Genomic DNA, 23,098 nt, shown 5'->3' with positions numbered 1-23,098 from the left:
GATAAATCCCTACTAAAAAGATTGATAGCTGACAAAATATCATTGATGCGAATCATTAAGAATTATTATTATGTTATAAAATAATGATTTGGGCTGACTATTGACGGGGAAACAGCTACTTTGATAGCAATAATCTATTGCAAGTTATTGTTATGATAGTGACAGTCGTCTGCAACCAACTGCTGCAATAGTTTTTCTCCGTGAATTGTCTCATTTGAAGTAATTTCATAAATGAACATACAGTTTATATGAAATAAAAACAAGCTGAAATAGTTTCAGTCACTTTTAATAACTGACAAGAAACTTGAAGAGCAGATCAGGTAAACAGTCAAAACAAACCTTAATGAATCTGCAAGTCTGCACCCAAAACAATAAAAAACTCAAAGAAATGAATCAGGTACTTACTGTATTTTGCATTTATTATGCTTTTATCAACAGAAGTTAGCTGCTAAACTAGTCACACATGGTTTTAGTTTCCACCATAGATTAATCGCTATCAGAGACTCCAAAATTGCAATCCATCAATAATACGCTGCATCAATACAACATTAATACTAGTATGTGCTCAAGGGGCTAGTACTTTTGTCTTGATCAGTGGATATTAATGTCAACAGTAACATTGTATTATCAACTCCCTGGGGATCACACAACTCTTGCAGCCACTAAGCTCATTGCAGCTTTCACATCCTTTTGATGTACAAATTGACAGCTGGGTGGCCTCGGAAACATAGTCACAGTACTATACACCTGGAAATTAATCAAGCAACACCCCAATTTTTTCTATTGGAGCAACTTTGAAGTGTTCTGACAATCAAAATATGCCGGGTTGATATAGTTTGACACTTTTTTATTCAACAGACGATCTCTGACAAACAACTTAAAGGGGAAAAGTATCAAGACTTTGCTTTATTGCAACGAAATCCAAATTCTTAAAACTGTCTTAAATTCATGAAAAAATGGACACAATTTACTATTCATCCACAGACGTTGTTGTCAGGTGTATTAACACAAATGTCACATGGAAAGAAAGAACAGTCATCTGAGAGTCTGCACACCGACTTTCATCAATATCTAGTGTGTCCTCCCTGCGCACGCACCACCGATTCCAGACGCCTCCTCATTCCTTGGATGAGTCTCCGGATCTGATTCTGGGGGATCCTGTTCCACTCCTCATGCAGGGCAGCCGTCAATTCGTTGAGATTATGGACTGGTGGGTCTCTCTGCCTCACACGACGGCCAATAAAGTCCCACAAATGTTCAATGGGGTTGAGGTCAGGGCTCATGGCAGGCCATGGAATTCTGTCAATTGCATTTTGCCGCAAAAAATCATTTACAGCATGCGCCCTGTGAGGTCTAGCATTGTCGTCCATAAATATGGGTCTCGTTGCCAGAGGATGGTTCTCAAAATGAGGTACCACAGCCCTGTCAAGAACCTCCTGTTGGTAAGGAACACCGTTAAGGTTGCCACGGATGGTAATGATATCCAACTTGCAGTTCATGGAAATGCACCCCCATACCATAACGGAACCTCCCCCAAAGGCCACAGTCTCCTGGATGTTCCGTGGAGCCATTGCTGTGTTCCTCTGCCTCCAGACCCGAGTACGACCGTCCACCATGTGCAGCAAGAACCGGCTCTCATCTGAGAAATGGACCTTCCTCCAAGAGGCAATGTTCCAGTGCAAACGGTCATTACACCAGGCCAGTCGGGCTGCCTTATGGGCTGGAGACAGTCTGGGTCGCTTGATTGGCCTCCTTGCCCGGTATCCTGCAGCTTTCAGACGATTCCGAACAGTCCTGTTCGAGATGGGTCTCCCTAGAAGCCACTCCTGTCTCAACCGAGAGCTCGAGTCGAAGGACCTGCGCCGTACAAGTCTCAGTAAAGCTCTGTCCTCCCGGACTGTGGTCTTCCTGGGTCTTCCTGGTCTAGGCAGGTCTTTAACTTCATTAGTGGCCCGGTATTTTTTCAGAAGTTTTGAAATTATGGAATGATGTCGTCCGATTTGAGTCCCGATTTGTCTTAGAGACATACCAGCATTCCTCATGCCGATTATTTGCCAACGAGTGGCCTCTGATAATTTCCTACGTGCCATGACATTGAAATGAATGAAAAACCGAATGCAATCGACAACCTGCGCTTGTAAACACCCCAGGGAAAAAGTGCATTTTTCGAAAGTTGAGGTTAAAGCAATGCACGTGCGCTGTGCAAGCTTCACGCGCGTTATATCAACCCATGAAAAGCTCATGCTGTATGTCAATACATCAAAATTGAATAATCAATCATCAAAATTACTTCGTTAAACTTTGTTAAGTTTTTATGTGTCTTTGAATTTGGTGTTGCTTAATTAATTTCCATATGTATATATCAACATTTACTGCACTTTGCTGTACCTACAACTCGAAATTAGGTGCCTGGCTCTGACGGTATGGGTTCAAATCCCAGATGGGACTCTACTTTCTTTCTAAATCTCTACTTAACAAGAAAGTTTAATCACAAATATAACATATGTTACCCGCAACTAGGTGTTTGCATGTATTCATGCATCCACCATCTGGTCATACACCAAAAGATTCATGGGTTCTTTTAAGTGCACAGGGTTGTGTACTGTACACTTTATCAAAATAAATAAAGGACCCATTGTAATGAAATAATTATAATTATTCATTCAGAAAATACACAAGGTTTGATTCATAGGGTATTCCTCGTAAAAGTTAAGATCAGAGTTTTCCCAGCAATTCAAGCTCTAATATGTCTTCACTCACTGATTTGAAATACGTATTTATCAACAATCAATTAATATTCATTTAATGAACATCTGTATGATCTATATTGACAGACAGTGCTAGCAGACTATATAAGCACTCAGTAGCCCAGAAGACTTTATAGTGCTTGTTGTAAGAGGCGACTAATGGGATCGGGTGGTCACGCTCGCTGACTTCATTGACACATGTCATTGATTCCCAACTGTACAGATTGATGCTCCTGCTGTTGATCACTGGATTGTCTGGTGCAGACTGTATCATTTACAGACCGCAGCAATATAGCTGGACTATTGCTGAGTGCGGTGAAAAACAAAACTCACTCATTACAAGATTTTACTTTAGACAATAAAACACTCAAAGAACAAATACAAAATTTGAATCCTTGCCATTATCCTGGTATAATATAAATTTGCAGACATCTATTTTCACGCACCTATCATTTCCGGATTTACATGGTTGCAAGGTTTACTGGAACTTTTACTTGTTTAAATGCGTCTTTTGGATGAAAACAGACAAAACATTTCAGGACAAAAACCTTCTTATCAGCATTGTGAAATATGAACTTCAATATTACATGGGTATCAGCTGCTGGCGTAAACTATTCACCGTACTGTTTGTCCAGATTTTAGTTATCACGAATATTGATGTCGTTGTGCGCAATTGACCTTGATGCTGTCGTGTGGATGATGGCTTCATCCCGCTATGATAGCGATGTGTCAAATGCTGAAACGCGTATTTTGAAAACATTTTACATTGATGAAGGTTTGTACAACTGTTGATTTTCAGTGCCTTCTTAATTCCTCATTTTGTGCCGAAATGTGTTAGGTGCACGAATATTACACAAGGTTATAATAGTACTATACATTGTCATCCTTGAAAATATTCATGGGTAAACATGAAAAAATTGTGAAATAAACAGATGCAACTCAGATTACGTAAAGATTTACACAAATCACACTACATCACTGTTAATACAATAAAAAAATTTTTTGAAAACTTACATTCATAAAAAATGTCTTCACAAAAGATTATATTATCAAACACCTGTTGTTTGAATAACACTTACAGCTCTCCATGCTTGTGTTGGTAGCAATATCATCGACATAATACCATTCACTTTATCGGCTAGACCATAAACCTGTCATTTAAACAATACCACTTTTGTTCCCTTTAAACAATGTTAAAACCAAAGCGATTGGCAAAAGATGACAGACAGGTTTAAATCACTTACTTTCACCGTCCATGTTTGGTAAAATCAACAGAGTTTTCAAACAGCTAGCTTGTATTGAAACTGTATATCAAACAATTTCAGTGCAAATCACTTCCATCATGTTTGCAAATGTCTGAGACAAGCAAATAGTGGCCATACATCAATTACAGCAGAATACATATGTATCCAATTGTGGGGTAAATTTGACAAAGGCTGAACTGAACTTGGGGCACAGGGCACTGAGGGGGAGCAAAATGGGGGAGACGGGAGCGCTGCTATACAATGCACGCCACACTCACTCTAATATGTCCAAACTACTCCTTTCTCTTTAAACTGTCAAATCCAAATTAATTTTCAAGAAACCTTAAGTCACATTAACCCTTTTTGTCTTGACTCTGCAACATGAAAGGTTCTTTCATTAAAAGTTATACTACTGTAAATAACCTTGTTTATGGATTCGTTGACCTAGCGTTTTACAGAACATATAGGCTTTGTGAATAATCTGTTTTTCTTCCAGCCACAGTGAATCAAGTTTTGGAACTGAGATTTTCCTTTGAATTTCCATTAAATGTATAAAATCCAACATTTCAAGGTATTAAATATCATCTATTTAAGAGATCATTTTAAGAATAGAAAAGAAATGTCATTTTGCCAAGAGCAACAATGGAACCGATTTAAAACTTTAACTTTAGAATCATGTCTTAAACATAGAGTTATCTTAAGGCAGGTCCCATAAAAACAGAAATAATTCATAAAAAGACAGCTATAGAGTGTAACCACAAAATATACAATGAAATTCATCTGCCACCACTACCCATAATCTACCTACCCACCCACAAATTCTACCCTCAACCTTATTACTCATCTACCAACTCTTTCTCCAATCTGCAAACCATATACCATTTCATCCCCCAATCAACCTAACCATAAATCAATTTTACCTGAATCTATTCCTCATTCACCAATTCTACCCCAATCTTCCTACCCAACCACCAATTCTACCCCAATCTTCCTACACTCCCACCAATTCTACCCCAATCTTCCTACCCTCCCACCAGTTCTAACCTCAATCTTCCTACCCATCTACCAATTCTACCCCAATCTTCCTACCCATCCACCAATTCTACCCCAATCTTCCTACCCATCCACTAGTTCTAACCCCAATCTTCCTACCCATCCACCAATTTTATTCCAAATCACCTTCCTCAGCCATCAATTCCACCCCCCATCTCCCTACCCAGCCACCAATTCTACCCTAATCTTCCAATCTATTAACCAATTCCACCATAATTTTCCTATCCCTATATCAATTCTATCCCAATCTTCCCTCCAATTAACCAACTCCACCCTAATCTTCCTATAATATACCAATTACACTCCCAATCTCTTCGTCCATCCTCCATTTCTACCCTTATCTTCCTTTCCATACACCAGTTCTACCCCAATATCCCTACCCATCCACCAATTCTACCCTCAGTCTACCAACCCATCTACCAATTCTTCACCCACCTTCCTTGCCATCCACCGATTCTACCCCAATATTCTTTTCCATTCCCCAATCTACCCTCGCACCCAACAACCCTACCCAAGTCTAAACATGGTGTACTGCCTCTAAAACGGAGCCCTTACAGGTTTCAATTTATTACACATCCTCACCTACAACAAAATGATTTCCTTAGTCTATCTCAAATCAGTCTACATATAGCTTAGATAACTAATCACAAAATACTAAATATTTATCACAAAAGACAGCTGTTGTGACATGACCAAAATGATATTTTCCAATATTTCCCAGCTGTGGTCCTCTATCAATGTCTGCAAAGAATAGACTGGAAAAACACCAGGTAAATTGGTGCTAAGTCAGAGACTTATTTGCATACAATGCAGAGAGAAATCAATGGGTGTTGTTCTCTAAGCATGTAATAATACAGCACTCTATTTCTTGCTCAATGTTTTGAATGCCCAGATAGCCACAGAAATTGACTGTTTGGAGATGTTGTTATGCAAACAGTATTTGTTATTACAGCAAACCACTCTTGATAGAGGAAACAGCATCATTCCATGGTATACTGCTTGGAAATGTCGTCATGCAAACAGTATTTGTTATTACAGCAAACCACTCTTGATAGAGGAAACAGCATCATTCCATGGTATACTGCTTGGAAATGTCGTCATGCAAACAGTATTTGTTATTACAGCAAACCACTCTTGATAGAGGAAACAGCATCATTCCATGGTATACTGCTTGGAAATGTCGTCATGCAAACAGTATTTGTTATTACAGCAAACCACTCTTGATAGAGGAAACAGCATCATTCCATGGTATACTGCTTGGAAATGTCGTCATGCAAACAGTATTTGTTATTACAGCAAACCACTCTTGATAGAGGAAACAGCATCATTCCATGGTATACTGCTTGGAAATGTCGTCATGCAAACAGTATTTGTTATTACAGCAAACCACTCTTGATAGAGGAAACAGCATCATTCCATGGTATACTGCTTGGAAATGTCGTCATGCAAACAGTATTTGTTATTACAGCAAACCACTCTTGATAGAGGAAACAGCATCATTCCATGGTATACTGCTTGGAAATGTCGTCATGCAAACAGTATTTGTTATTACAGCAAACCACTCTTGATAGAGGAAACAGCATCATTCCATGGTATACTGCTTGGAAATGTCGTCATGCAAACAGTATTTGTTATTACAGCAAACCACTCTTGATAGAGGAAACAGCATCATTCCATGGTATACTGCTTGGAAATGTCGTCATGCAAACAGTATTTGTTAGAACAACCATAACTAGAACTCTCTGTGTGATCCATGAATGTCAGTGTCAATCATTAACAGAACTCTCTCTCTAATCTATGAATAACAGTATCAATCATTAACAGAACTCTCTCTCTAATCTATGAATAACAGTATCAATCATTAACAGAACTCTCTCTCTAATCTATGAATAACAGTATCAATCATTAACAGAACTTGCAAACCGAATAAAACTATCAAAAGTTTCAAGGAAGATTGCATCAAAAAGATATCTTTTTATGCCCATGCCAACTTAAATATTATGAACACTAGAAAAAAAAATAAACATGTTTGGGCATATCTTCTTATGCCAAAATAATACACACTGTCATATCTTGAAACTAAACTAAAATATCTGATATATTAACTTAAAAAAGAGAATATTTATTAGAGTTAGTTCAAGAAACAAGATTAACAAAACTATTTCAGCCACTGCTTTTTGGACTTACCTGAGATAAAACAGATCATGGTATGCTATTTTAATTGTCACTGTAAAACAGGTTCGGCTGAAAATAACAGCATGAACAATTGAATATTACCTTTGTCATTAAAACATCTGGGCCCAGGATATCTAGTCATTGGCATGTTTAACTACCATCCAATTGAAGAAGAATACAATTAGTTAAAAAAACAATATAGCATGGAAACTTTCTCAATAAAGAAAGTCGGAATCTCTAAAAAAGCATCAGCTGTCAGCGACTTGGTTAGAATTTATCTTCAGTAACGCATGTTTGTCATAAGAATTGAGTTATGGGATCTGGTGGTCAGGCTTGCTGACTTGGTTGACACTTGTCATCAGTTCTCAATTGCGCAGATCAATGCTCATGCTGTTGATCACTGGATTGTCTGATCCAGACTGGATTATTTACATATCGCCGCCATATAGCTGGAATATTGCTGAGTGCAGCATAAAACAAAACTCACTCACTCAGTGACCTGTATTAAAAGGAAATGATTTCTTGTGCTGATTATAAGAGCAAACATTTTTTTTTTGTGATGTTTATTCTTTCTGAGAGTTATATCAGGCATTTAAAATTATACTAAAATCAAGACAGTGATAAGTTGCAGAATTTTATATCACTCGAATAATAATAAAAAAAACCCTCTACTATAAACTTAATTTTTAATGTTCATCAACATTACCATAAATAATGTTGATAAAAGCAAAAAAACAAATCTCACAAAAAGACAAGTATTCAATGATTGAAAGAATGAAACGGAAACACCCACACAACATGTGTGTTCTATACAAAAATGTCTGTCTAGGACACGAAACTCCTTCTTATCAATGACAGCCTCACTGACATTAAGCATATTTTAACCATCCTATACTCTCTGCCACGTGTTTCTTGTATCACAATACCTCATCACAAAGTGTACAGATGACAACTGAGAGAGAGACATTACTGTCAAACTATCCACTATATATTTCTCCGAATGCACAGGTCCCCATTTCCAGAGCCTGTATCGTACTGCTTGGTAACCGAACCTTCTTCCTGATCTGTAATCTCGTCTACAAGGCACCCACATATGATATCTAGTGATTTTGTTTCCACAGTAGGCACTTATTACTGTCATTTCATTGGTTCTTCGGGAGTTATGCGTTTTGTCTTGAAGCCATGTGGAACCATTCTGGGAACCATTCTGAGAATGTCTGGTCATTAAAGCTCTTTATCTCGCCTCTCTGTTAGTACATTAAACCTTATCTTCTGTATGAGGGGCAAGCTCCTGCATATAATCAACTGATGAATAAACTCTATCTGATAGAGATACCCACAAGTTCTATAACTGATATTGTGTTACAGTGTTTCATTTATCAACCTGATGTTGAACACTGGCTTGACTTTTTCAATGACATTTGAACCTTTGAAGATTTATTTAGCCATAAAATTGGGGAGCCTAAAAAATATATTTCTTAGGTTTATATTTTGATTTTGGGTCTTTTTATTAAAAAATTCAGTCATTTATAGTTTTGTTATACAAAGGTACATCATCATCATTATCACCACACCACCATAATCATCATCACCATTATCGTCGTCATCGTCATCATCACCCTCCTCCTCCTCATCATCATCATCACCACCAACACCATCACAATCATCATCACCATTACCGACATCAGCATCACAATCAGCATCACAATCATCATCACCATTATCGACATCAGCATCACAATCAGCATCACAATCATCATCACCATTATCGACATCAGCATCACAATCAGCATCACAATCATCATCACCATTATCGACATCAGCATCACAATCAGCATCACAATCAGCATCACCATTATCGACATCAGCATCACAATCATCATCACCATTATCGACATCAGCATCACAATCATCATCATCATCATCACCATCATCATCATCATCGTCATCGTCTCGCACTTACAGTTGTCAAACCACTCCATTTCCTGTCTAATATTCTTGTTGCATGTAAAATTGTTTTATTGCATCACATCACTCAAACCCTCCTGATAAGCATACATACGTAGCCATCACAATAATGTTTCTTAAAACATTTAACAACCTCAGCAAACAACATTAATAACTATTTAATTGTTACTGTGACAACTGATGTTCTCCCACCTACCTCAATCTATCTTAAACAGCAATTAAACCACATAAGTGCAGCCAGGCCTTCACACGTGTCAATCTGTCAGCTATAATACATCCTTCCCTTGTATATCCAGAACTGTGATATAAACTTAAACTACTGCTTTCTCTCTACCATGACTATGCAATATGGACCGGTTTCCACAATACTGAAATTATTTCATGTCTAAAAAAAAAATGAGGAAAAAGCACTTATCCATTCATAATAAAATTGTCAGTCTAAAATTATATCAAAAATGTTCTGCATAGTTGGTTACTGGTCGAGATTTACAGCCATGACGAAAATAATAACATTTGTTCTTGCCGTCCTACTGAGAACTTTTGTTATAACTACACAAAAACTCGTGTATACAATGCATTCTGTTCTTATACAAGCTTGACTCTGCTTAACCAAGTGAAAAAATAAAGGTATTGTTCTCGAGCTGTGGGACGGGGCTGTGTTTCTGATGGGGGATTGGGGAGAATTCCACCTGTCCCAGATGAAAGGGGTGATGGAAATATGTACTGGACCAAGAAGAGGACGACATAGAGGATGGTGGACGGAAGACAGGACAAGGACAGAGATAACAATAGCTAATCTAGTGTTTTGTCACACTAAGAAAACTACTGACTGGTTTCTAGCCCATGAATACATTATACACAGGATTTGGGGGGACAGTTGTTTAAACATGAGGATCACTGACACTGACACTAAAAAGAAACTAGAGCTCTTGACAAAAGAGATCATAAGCATTGTACATCTATTATTGTCCATCGTTACTTTATAACAAATTGTCCAATAAATCAGAAAATGGGGGTTGAAGGCTTTATTCGGCCTTCAAAGACCACAAAACTCTAAAGCTATCCAACAGTTTTGCAACTGTGAGTTAAGGCTGTCAGAAAATCCATGTACATCTTTCTTTTGTATGCATTATTCAAGTTTTATATCACATTAACATTTTCAAGCGTACAGAAAGAGGATATTTCCATGACTACACCTTCAAACTTTCCTTGTGAAAATTAGAAATGAACAATTCAATTATTCATCTTATTTTTTTCATCCATCAGTGAACAATATTTTTTTGAAAAGTAAACTCCAGAATAAGACATTATCTTCCTTTTTTGAGGAATTATGTTTTACTCAATTTACGTAATGCCCGTCAAAATGGTGACTGAAGTCTCAAGTTACATCTAGGCAGTGCTATGAGCCAATTGTCAGACTACTCCAAGACAATTCCATATCATTGTAATCTTTCTTATCACATGGTAAATGAAACTATCCCATTCCTAATCATATTATCATATTCTTATCATGACACATGATACTGTTGTTTCTTGATAAGCCCAAGAAACAAATGTCTGTAAAAGAGCTATGGAATTTATATTTTTTCTGTGATGTTGAAATTGATCTGTAATAATTGTGCTCCATTACATAAACTACAACAACAGTTGCTGGCTGTGATCTTGCCGCACCCATTACCTATTGTTCACAATATTATCTATCCTGAAAGATTTTTTATTCTTTCTAACCAATTTTACCTGTAATCTGTCTAGCGGCGATGAGAAGGAACACAATATACCTCTAATAAACCTGAACAAACAAACCCACTTTTTAAAAAATGCTACATGAAAAACAACAGACCTAGCTCAGAAATTCTCATATTATGTTTGCTCTCTTGGAATGTAAACTGTAATGTAAAAGACATGTTGATTACACTACCAACAGTAATTCTTTGTGAGGATCTTAATTATTATACTAATTATACCTAAGATGAAATGCACACAAAAACAATCAAAATATATTTCTATTGACTTATAGTTAATACCTTGTCATCAAAATCACAACTCTTGCTATCAAATGAAATATGCATCCTTTGGGCCATATTATCAAAAAATCGTACATTGGTTTCAGATGGTATTATCAAATATACCACACTTTCTCTGGCTCTCATTATCAAATTCATATCAACAATTTAGGGACATATTATCCACTTTACCATTTTGTATAGGCCATATTATGAATGAACCACATGTGTTAAGGCTGTATGATCATATATACCATATATCTATCATATATAACACACTTGTTGAGGCTATATTATTACATATACCACACTTGTTAAGGCCATATTAACATATTTACCACTCTTGTTACAGCCTTTTTGATCAAATCTATGACACATCTTTCAGGTCATACTATCAAATACCACTACAAATTAGGGCCATACGATCAAACCTACCACTACAAATTAGGGCCATATTATCAAACCTACCACTACAAATTAGGGCCATACTATCAAACCTACAACAATTTAAGCCCCTGAGTTATAAGCATGATGACTCATCACATAAACTCAAATCACTCTAACGTTTCCAAATTTCAAATAAAAAGGGTGTAGAATTAGTGATTTCAAAATTTATATCAATTATTGCAATGTTAACACTACAGAGTTGTCATCACAGTCCAAGAAAATTTCATCCCAGATCAAAACATTTATGCTTATTTTCATCAGAACCATATGTGATTAAGATATTCATAATAACTGGGCCGTTGGGGTAGCCAAGTCCTTAAAGCAGTTTTTCATGATGAGGACCCAAGTTCGATTCCCTACAAGGGTACAATGCTTACTTCTGATCTCCTCCACCGTGATATTGCTGGAATATTGCTAAATGAGCCGCAAAACTAAAACTCACTCACTCATACTAGCTATTCTGATCTGGGGTATGAAACAATTCTTACAGAAAAACAACTTAATCACTGAACTACATACTTCAAACAAACATACTCGTACTGATTATATGACCTGCACCTTGTCGTCATTAACATGTACACTTTAACTTTCACATCCATTTCAAAAGCTGTCCATGAAACATCGATAAATATACAAATACATTTAGTTTTAGTCCTCATTTCCTATAACGTGGACTTTGCTCAATAAATACTTATATGTTGAAAAACATATTGTGCATAAAAGTCTCCACTGTACAGATAAGTTTAAAAATGCAAACAAATATGGACTAGAGTTTAAATTAAAAACTCCAAGCTATAAATACATTTAAATACATACCTGAGGTACAAAATGTGACATGTCATTTAATAGAATATGACAATTCAAGCCACTGACACACCAATTATTTCATAAGAGGGCTTGCATAGAAGAATGTCTATAACAACAAAGGAATGAGACGCATTTATGATAGATTGTCCGGAAATATCGCCAAACAACTTCTCATTGTTCACCCCAGGAACAACAACCCAGCACATGCCTTTACAAACGTACAATAAAATCACAAAAAGAAGAATTTTTCTTTCAAACTCCTTCACCATCCAGAGACAGTCAATGACAGTCTTATTCTCAACATAATTCTGTCAGTCCATTCAGACCAACAGACAGCTATAAATCAGATGTGAATACAGTATGATAACAGTGAACAGGGACACAAGCTAATGTTAAACTTTATAGTCAACCTTGTCGCAGGACAGTAACAACTTACCCTCCATCGCTTCACCACACAACACAAGTCCTTTCCACAACTTCGTCCCCCAAGAGAAGGAGAATTACAGAAAAATATGTATTACGTATTGTTATGCCTGTGAAAACAATGGTGTCGGAAATCAGTTAAGTCAAGTTTACCGCTTGTCGCAACAGCTGTGTGTACTAGGCCACCGTATTATCCACAACTACAAACAGTATAAACAATACAATCTATATACAACGGGGAATACGAGGTGGAGGTAATGCTGGAGTCCTACGTCGTTGTAACTCGTCACCAATCATCTGTCAATAGATCTATTACAAACTGCATGTGATTTCTGTCCTGACAATTAAATGTTCTCACGGCAAGAAAACAATACCTCCAATGGCCCCTGCACGCAATTGGATGGTTATCCACAAACACATACACCTACTTCTTTTCTTTCCAGTGGACAACAATTCTGTATCTTCTTACACTTGACACAAAAACTTAGTGTTTGCTTATATCTGTAGATATATTTATCTATATTGAGATAACTGGACATATGGATAATTCATGTACTTTAAGAGCACGTAATGTCACCAGCATTACAAAAAGGTCATCATTTAAACACTTATTGATAAATAATCAAAATGCAAATAATTTCATTGCAGTGACATTTTTCAACAGATTAAAAATTAAGGTAATCCATGTAACATTTTTTTTATTTTCTATTAGCAATATGTACTCAAATGTGCAAGAATATCATACAGGGAGGTTGTTTTAAATAGCATTCTAATATCTGGCTGGTCAAAATCATTGAGACATTTGCGGGATTATTGTAAATTCTATCTTGAACAAAACAGTGTTCTGTTATTTTTCCCTGTCTGGAGACAAAATGTGCTGAACAGTTGTATGGAACATGTTCTTGATATCCCTAATATGGTTACCATGGATGTTTTGACCCAGAATTGTGTCAAACTTGAATACTTTGCAGGTGAACATTTCCCTCGACTCACATATTCTAAACCCAGAATAACACCAAAACAGACAAGGCATGAGGAAGAATAGGCAGTTTCCAGTCACGTAGATAATAACTAAAAACAATTATGATTTAATTTACATACACTGACTGGATTTTCATTTAATAAAAAGACCATTCCCAGATTATACTGAAGCAGAAAATTGTAGACTTGCTGAAAATGTAGACTTGAAGTTGGGGGTCGTCCTGTATGCTTGCGTTGAGGCAGCTGGACATTGGTATTTCAATACTGCATTGTATTTAAAACATCTGTGGAGTCGACATTTTTGTGTTTCTACTGCACATTACTTTTCAATACGATTTTGTTATGCTGATATTAACACTGCAATGCTGCAAATTTACAGTTCTAATATCGATATTGTAACATTTACATGACTATTTCATTATACAATTTGTACGAAAGTCCTGCAGTATTTACAGTTCCAACATTAGCATTGCAACATTTACAGTTCAGACATTAGTACTGCAACACTTATAGTTCAGACATTCGTACTGCAACACTTATAGTTCAGACATTAGTACTGCAACATTTACAGCTCATACAACAATGACTACAATATTTACGATTCCGACAATGACACTGACAATTGTTACAGTTCAGACATTAGAACTGCAATCAAAACATGTCAGACATATGTATCACAAATGTTACAGTTTGGACATTAATACTGCCATCTTGACAGTTCCGACATTAATACTGCCATCTTGAGAGTTCCGACATTAATACTGCCATCTTTACAGTTCTGACATTAATACTGCCATCTTTACAGTTCAGACATTAATACTGCCATCTTTACAGTTCCGACATTAATACTGCCATCTTTACAGTTCCGACATTAGGACTGCCATCTGTACAGTTCCGACATTAATACTGCCATCTTTACAGTTCCGACATTAATACTGCCATCTTTACAGTTCAGACATCAATACTGTCGTCTTTACAGTTCCGACATTAATACTGCCATATTTACAGTTCGGACATTAGTACTGCAACATATAGTGGACATTAACAAGTGCAAGGTAGACTTGTGTGTAACCATTCCAACATTTACTGCTCTTATCACTAGTTTCATGATTTTCTGAACTCCCTGTTCATTGTATCCATGTGACCCAGAATCCAAGTACAGTTTTCTAAGAAAAGAAGTTTTCACCTTCATGGCCACAGAGGTTACACAAGGGAAACTTCATGGCCACAGAGGTTACACAAGGGAAACTTCATGAACTGAATAGGTACGCATCCATTTCAAAACAGGAAGTACTCATTAAAACATTTTGAATATGATAAATATTAAAAAGTCTCGACCCTATAGAATGATATTTGATGACAAAATATGAAAATTTCCAAGCAAGTCAACATTACAATGAAATGTTGTAAAGTTGAAGATAAAGTTTGACAAGTGAGGAAGGTACTCGAGGAACAACCCCCTATAATCAATATTTGAATCTCAAATCCTTTCTTTTCATGACATGACTACAAAATGAATGAAACTTCAACACAAACACAGACATTTTGCCACAAGAATGAGACATTGAAATTCATATTTTCAGAAATCCTGTTTTAAGAATAGTCAAGCGAGAAAATAAATGTTTAGCTGCCTTGCCAAACATGGCTACCAATTGATAAACCGTTGCCAAAGGTTGACAGAGGGAGAGTGAACTCCCAATGAGAACAATCGTATTAGCTCACCCATTTGCCTGTACACAATATAGTCCATATACACATGGCGAGAAAAAAAGATATATTTCTATATGAGAGCCTGGTACTGTCAGCCTCTACTTTGAGTGCATCCTTTCTAAGAAACGTCATGAACAATATTTTATTCTTCGGCAGCGACACTTAGAAGAAGCTTTAGAAAACACAAAGAAGGCTGAAATCCACATGCGACAAAAGCTGGGGCCCCTGAAATATTTCTGTGTGCTATGACACGGCAAAACGTCTTTCATGGCTTCAACTTGTACAATGACAATCACCATATTGCAGTTTAACTGAAGTATAATCAGGTCAAAGGTGACCATGGTTTTGGTTGTGGTCGTTTTTCGTGGGGCAGTCTGCACGATGATCTGAAGACTCTAGTTTTGGTAGCTAGGAAGTATTTACAACATATTGTTTCGACTTCGATGATAAATTATAATTTATAGCTACTACATGAAATGTATACTGTGGCCAATGTGAGGATACAACATATATTGCTGGTATTTTCTGTTACTAAATAGAGGATGCAACATATATTGCTGGTATTTTCTGTTACTAAATAGAGGATGCAACATATATTGCTGGTATTTTCTGTTACTAAATAGAGGATGCAACATATATTGCTGGTATTTTCTGTTACTAAATAGAGGATGCAACATATATTGCTGGTATTTTCTGTTACTAAATAGAGGATACAACATATATTGCTGGTATTTTCTGTTACTAAATAGAGGATACAACATATATTGCTGGTATTTTCTGTTACTAAATAGAGGATGCAACAGAGATTATCAACATGTGTCTCAACAGATATTACCAACAACTGATGTCTAAAAGAAACAGTGAGTGAGTTTGTTTAGTTTTATGCTGCACTACAGTGGAAGCTGTCTAAACTGGCACTCATCGGGACTTAGAAATAATCAAGTCTCAACAATATGCTGGATTATAGAGCTGATGATAAATGTACATGGCACAGATGGGACTGAGATTTTATGCTGGTGTTGACAACTTGCCGGATTGGACAGATGCCAGTTTTGTCAGCTTCCACTCTATATGGCAGCGCTCCGTAAATAATGGAGTCTGGACCAGACAATCCAGATATCAACAGCATGAGCACTGATCTACACAATAGGAACTGATGACATGTGTGAACCAAGTTAGCGAGCCTGACCACCCCAATGCCGTTAGTCACCTTTTACAACAAGCATGGGCTACTTAAGGCCAGTATTCTTACCCAGACCTACATGGGTACTCAAAGAAACAACAGATATCACCAACAACATCTGTCTCAAAGAAACATCAGGTATCACCACATAGCTCTTTCCATCCCCAGTTGCGATAAAACAGACATCAACACCCTTTCTGTAACCAATGGAGATAAGATAGATATCACCATCTATTCTTTAACCAATTAGAATAAAGCAGATATCACTGTCCTTTCTCTAACCAATAAGGACTGAACAGATATTGACATTCCCTTCTGTAACCAGTGGAGGAAAGATATCGTTACAACTTTCTGCAACCAAAGGGGAAACAACAGAAATGTTTCTATCACCAGTAGGGATGAGTCACTATATGGCCGAAGTGACCTCACTAATACGGTTAAAAGAGATGCAACCATATTTCCTGCAACCAATAAAGATACAGCAATAGTTGTTACCCTCTTCTGGAAAACGAAGAAACAAATATCACTGCCTTTCTGGAAGAAATGAGAATAAAACAAATATCACCTCTTTCTTCTGCCACCAAAGGGAATACAACAGATATCACTGTTTCCCATCACCAATAGGGATAAGACAGACATCATTATCTTTTCTGTAACCATTAGGAACAAAACAAAAATAAAACAGATATCACCACCCCTTTCTGGAAGTAGTGGGATTAAACAGATATCACCATTCCTTTCTGGAGGCAGTGGGATTAAACAGATATCGACACCCCTTTCTAGAAGCAGTGGGATTAAACAGATATCGACACCCTTTTTGGAAGTAACGAGATTAAACAGATATCAACACCCCTTTCTGGAAGTAGTGGGATTAAACAGATATCAACACCCCTTTCTGGAAGTAGGTGGGATTAAACAGATATCGACACCCCTTTCTGGAAGCAGCAGGATTAAACAGATATCGACACCCCTTTCTGGAAGCAGTGGGATTAAACAGATATTGACACCCCTTTCTATTACCAACTTGGCTTAAACAGACATCAGCATTTCTTTGCATAACAAATAAGGATAAAACTGACCATCAATGATGATAAAATGATAAAACTAATATCACACACAATCTGTCACCAACTGTAAAAGATATACACACCATACCCTATCACCAGTTACTGTTTCTCTACTATATACACATGTTTATGCATTTGATTGTATCCATCAGTTCAGAATTATTTCCCCTGAGGAAGACTTATACAATTTGCAGCATTATTCTGGGTTTAAAAACAATCTTGGCACCAGATCACAACCCCTGGCGATGCAGCTATTGCTCTGTGTAGAAGATGCGTAATGTTCAAATTCTGCCCCTAAGGTACCACACATCTAATAATGCAATTAACGCTTTCTTACTGGGAAAACCAACAACAGTCGCTGTTAATGCTGTTAAGTTTACACAGAAATTATTCCTCCTACATATATTTGAACTTTGGCCATTTTGCCAAATGTGGGCGCAACCTTGGTAAGATATCTTTTCCTCTTTTTCAGAAGAATCATTGTTCTATGTTCCCAGCTCTACACTTCTTGAACCCGCTTTAGTCATTACAGATCTACAATACAAAATAACACATTGTTCAAGTAATTCCAATCATACAATACTTTCAGCCCATTGTTTAGTCCATTAGAGATCTACAATACTTTCAACTCTTTGTTTGATAAATTACTGGTATACAATACTTTCAACCCATTGTTTACTTCATTACAGATCTACAATACTTAAAACCCATTGTGTAGTGTATTACAGATCTAAAATACTTAAAACCCACTGTTTAGTTCATTACAGATCTACAATGCATAAAATCTATTGCTTAATTCATTACAGATCTACAATAATCAAAACCCATTGATTAGTTTATTAAAGATCTACAATACAAAAAATCCATTGTTTTGTTCACTGCAGATCTAAAGTACTTGCAATCCATTGTTTTGCTTACTGCAGATCTACAGTACTTGCAATCCATTGTTTTGCGCACTGCAGATCTAAAGTACTTGCAATCCATTGTTTTGCTCACTGCAGATCTACAGTACTTGCAATCCATTGTTTTGCTCACTGCAGATCTACAGTACTTGCAATCCATTGTTTTGCTTACTGCAGATCTACAGTACTTGCAATCCATTGTTTGGTTAATTTCAGGTATACAATACTTCCAACCATTGTTTAGCTCATTAGATGTAATGATTAATCACAGATATACAATACTTCGAATCCTTTCTTAATTTTATTGCAGATCTACAATACTTTAAACTCACTGTTTAGTTTATAATAGATTTACAATACTTTAAACTGTTTAGTTGTTGCTTTAAGGTACTTTTTAGAATTAAGTAGAACAGAACTGATGCATCCAAAACACGCACGCAAAATACTTTTTGCATGTTTTTATTATCTTTTTGGGAACACTGTAATACTCAAAACCCATAGCTTGATTAATTATAGGCACAAAATACTTCCAACCCATTGTCTTGTTAATTACAGGTATACCATACTCCCAACCCATTGTCTTGTTAATTACAGGTATACCATACTCCCAACCCACTTTATAAGTATTGGCAGCTGTATAAGTGTTCTATAATTGGCATTTAGAAGTTTTCTGTTCATAAAAATTGTTCTTGTTCCACAAAACTTATAACTAACAATTGATTTAATTTGCACTTGACAATACTTTCTACAAATCAATCACAATACTGCCAAGTATTAATGAACGCATAAACTATCCATAACTTTTGTCATCATATAAATCTGCTAGACACACCCTTGCTTTGTGCACAGTCTTCTCCATCTAATCATGTACTCCCTCCAACCCACAAACTAAAACCTTCTTCAACCATTCAAACAAGAGTTCCTTCATCAATGTCCGTCAGCTCAGGAGATGGTGTATGTTCAGGTATTTTTTCTCTGAACTGGGTGGGGTGTACGTTCACATCTGGTTCAACCATTCAAGTAACAGTTCCAACAACAGAAAAAGTATGTTTTACCTTTAGGATATATCCATACAAAAAAGTATGTTTTACCTCTAGCATATATCCGTACAAAAAAATATGTTTTACTTCTAGGATATGTCCATACAGAAAAGGATGTTTTACTTCTAGTATATGTCCATACAGAAAAGTATGTTTTACCTCTAGAATATATCCGTACAGGAAAGTACATGTATGTTTTACCTCTTGAATATATCCGTACAGGAAAGTACATGTATGTTTTACCTCTTGAATATATCCGTTCAAGAAAGTACATGTATGTTTTACCTCTAGAATATATCCGCACAGGAAAGTACATGTATGTTTTACCTCTAGAATATATCCGCACAGGAAAGTATGTTTTATTTCTAGGATATATCCATATATACCTTTTCCCCCTAAAAATGGAGAGATTGACACTCATTCAACCATTCAAGCAATAGTTCCAACATCAGAAAAGTATGTTATTATGTCCAGGATATATCTACAAAGAAAAGGATGTTTTACATCTCTGATGCATCCACATGTATCTTCCCAAAAGAATGGTGATACTCATACTCATTCAACCATTCAAGCAATGGTTCCAACAACAGAAACATACCAGAGTATGTTATTATGTCTTGGATATATCCATACAGAAAAGGATGTTTCACCTCGTGAATATATCCATATATATTTCTGGGAAAGTTCACACCTCGTTCAACCATTCAAGATACAGTTCCAACAACAAGTAAGTATGTTTTACCTCTAGGATATATCCATATGTATTTCCAAACGGACGGGGAAGTTCACACCTCGTTCAACCATTCAAGCCACAGTTCCAGTTCAAAGTACGGAATAACCGCAGGTACATGTCTGTGTGTACTCCCAACTGTGGAAGCTCGTGAAGGAGCCGGTTGTCAGTGGGTGCAAGGCACAATGCTGTGTTTACCGACAAGAAGTTACTATTGTCATCAACCGGCCCTGACAATAGTTAGCTAGATTATGATTCCCTCCCAAAATGTCAACATTCGCAGCGAAGTCGTGATTCATCGAATTGCAGGGAAACCAATTGTATGATTAGTTAAGAGTTGTAGTTTAACAAATCTACGCTGTCAAAACAAACATTGTACCAGTAAGTAGATGTCCCTTGTCGCTCGCCCCAATATTGTGTTACGCTGTTCAAATCTGGCGTTTGTCTCCCACTGTCGTGAGAACTGGTCAAGTTCAAACGTCAAAGTATCCCTAGAAGAAAGGAATCTCTAAATGTGATTGTGCAGATTCTGAAACCATGTAATCCTACCATCTGAAGACTTATTTACCTGTACGCCTTGTAGCTTGTCTTGAGTGGTCATTAATAAAATACAAAATGCTGAATCAGCATTTTCTGTTCTCACAATGTCATAACACTCTCCATGTTAAAAGTCCATGTCAAACATCTCAGGTCACAGTTTATAATCTCTCTCAGCAAGAGTATAACTAATTTTCATTATCCTCTTTATATAAGCTATCCTGTTTTCTTTTTCTCTCTATCACTCCCAATATCCTTGTCCATGTTGTCTATTTTCAGCCACAGACTACTCAACACCAAAAGAAACACAACTTTTGAAAAAAAATTTTTTTAAATAAGTGTTCATGTTTATGTCTTCTATTTAAAAACTTGACAAAAAGCCAGAGTTATGTTTCTTTTGCTGTTCAGTATATATTATATATGAATGAATATATTGACTGAACCTCAAAGTCTTCATTCATGTAGGGGCAAATGTAGACTAACAACTAGTCTCTGAAATGAACATATTTTACTGAAAAAAGTTCATAACATAAAAAAAAATATGATGATGAAATGGAACCCTGAGACATTTTTTCTGAAGCTAAGGAAATCTAGACTTGCCACATTTTCTAGACTTGTTTAGGCTTTCTTTGATGTATTTGCTTCAGGGTCTGTATAACAGACTAGGGTAAATGTACAATAGTGGTTTCTTTACACAAAAAAATTTATGATAAAAAAATAAATTGGACTGGATGAAAAAATATCAAGCTAAGAAAACACTTTCTATACGGTATACAAGGCTTTAACAAGGCAGTCAGGGTGTGAGTGAGTATAGTTTTACATCATTTTTAGCAATATTCCAGCAATATCATGGCAAAGGATAAGAGAAATGGGCTTCACACATTGTTCCCATGTGGAGAATCAAACCTGGGTCTTCAGCATGACAAGCAAACACACTGTGAAAATAATAAGCATGGGTCATTGAAAGTCGGTGTTTGTGACGAGGGTAAGTATGTACTGCCCTGACCTACTGAGTCAGAGTGAGTGAGGTTTTATGCCCGAAAGATGAATCTCATTCTGGAGTACAAAATGGCATTTGAAAGGTTAATGGTGTATATACAAATAGCAGCTGAATACTGAAAAGGACTAGAAGATATGACTTGTGAGGTAGATTTATATGACTTCAATGTTGTTTCAACTCACTCACACTTTGACTCTCACATACATTTTCACTTTCACTGACTCACTCACTCACTGTTTCTTTAACTCACTCTTCACATCTTTCACTTTACCACTATGACTCACACTCGCTGTCTTCTTTCACTCATTTACTCTTTGCATTCTACTACTTTCTTACTCTGACTCACCCTTGGTGTCTTTCTTCTTCACTCATTCTTTCCCTCTCATTCTTTCTCTCACTCACTAACTAATTCTCTGACACATCTACACATTCCTTAACTTTTGACTTCATACCTTCAAGCAATAGAGAAAATGAGCTACAAACTCCAATTGGCTTCACTCCTATGTTTCTGTAATTATCTGATGAATAATCAAATCAACATGTCTCTATTGTCCCTGTTAATAATTGACAGTCTGGATACCAGGGTATTAAATGACTGTAGACAATATAGATTAGTGGCAGCTATGCAGACATATCATCCCATCATTTAACTGCCATGTACATGTCTGACATAGTCCACTTTAAATATTCATAACCACTACATTAGACAGACATGATATTAAACTTGTATATTGTTATGCATAGTGACTAATATTAGTAATAATATTCTTCAGATTTTTCAAATAACTTGAGCTTATTGCATTAATATTAATCAGGTGTGAAGATTACGTCTTGTTAAATACACAAAATAAAATCTGGATTATTGAATTGGTGAGGTGTAGGGTGAGGTGAGTTTTCACGAGGGCTAAGTCTAGGGTGATTTTAGTGGAGGGTGAGGTGGGGTTTTATAAGGGCTAAGTGTAGGGTGAGGTGGGGTTTGATAAGGGCTAAGTGTTGGGTGACTGTAGGAGAAGGGTGAGGTGGGGTTTGATGAGGGGTAAGTGTAGGGTGAGGTGGGGTTTGATAAGGGCTCAGTGTAAGG

General features: G+C 36.6%; 2 protein-coding genes across 4 annotated transcripts in view; both read right to left on the bottom strand.

Annotated features, from left to right (window-relative positions):
* The window catches only part of LOC137260928 (transcription factor SOX-5-like), a 244,083-nt gene that overhangs the window by 200,481 nt on the left and 20,504 nt on the right, over window positions 1–23,098 (bottom strand). The window lies entirely within an intron of this gene.
* Window positions 7,269–12,887, bottom strand: LOC137260818 (RNA polymerase sigma factor SigA-like). The gene is made up of 3 exons (XM_067798380.1): window positions 12,881–12,887; window positions 8,839–9,177; window positions 7,269–7,288 (listed from the first exon to the last, which is right to left on the bottom strand). Exons 1-3 carry the CDS (start codon window positions 12,885–12,887, stop codon window positions 7,269–7,271), a joined length of 366 nt encoding a protein of 121 aa, XP_067654481.1.

Source organism: Haliotis asinina, chromosome 14 (assembly GCF_037392515.1).
Source record: "Haliotis asinina isolate JCU_RB_2024 chromosome 14, JCU_Hal_asi_v2, whole genome shotgun sequence".
NCBI classification, from domain to species: domain Eukaryota; kingdom Metazoa; phylum Mollusca; class Gastropoda; order Lepetellida; family Haliotidae; genus Haliotis; species Haliotis asinina.
The sequence above is the reverse complement of the archived record's forward strand: the minus strand, read 5'-3'. Positions and strand labels throughout refer to the sequence as shown.

Coding starts and splice junctions, on each gene's coding strand:
- LOC137260818 (XM_067798380.1), bottom strand. Junction 7,289..8,838: donor TGATGATGAGGAGGAGGAGG/GTGATGATGACG, acceptor TGTTATTTTCAG/CCGAACCTGTTTTACAGTGA.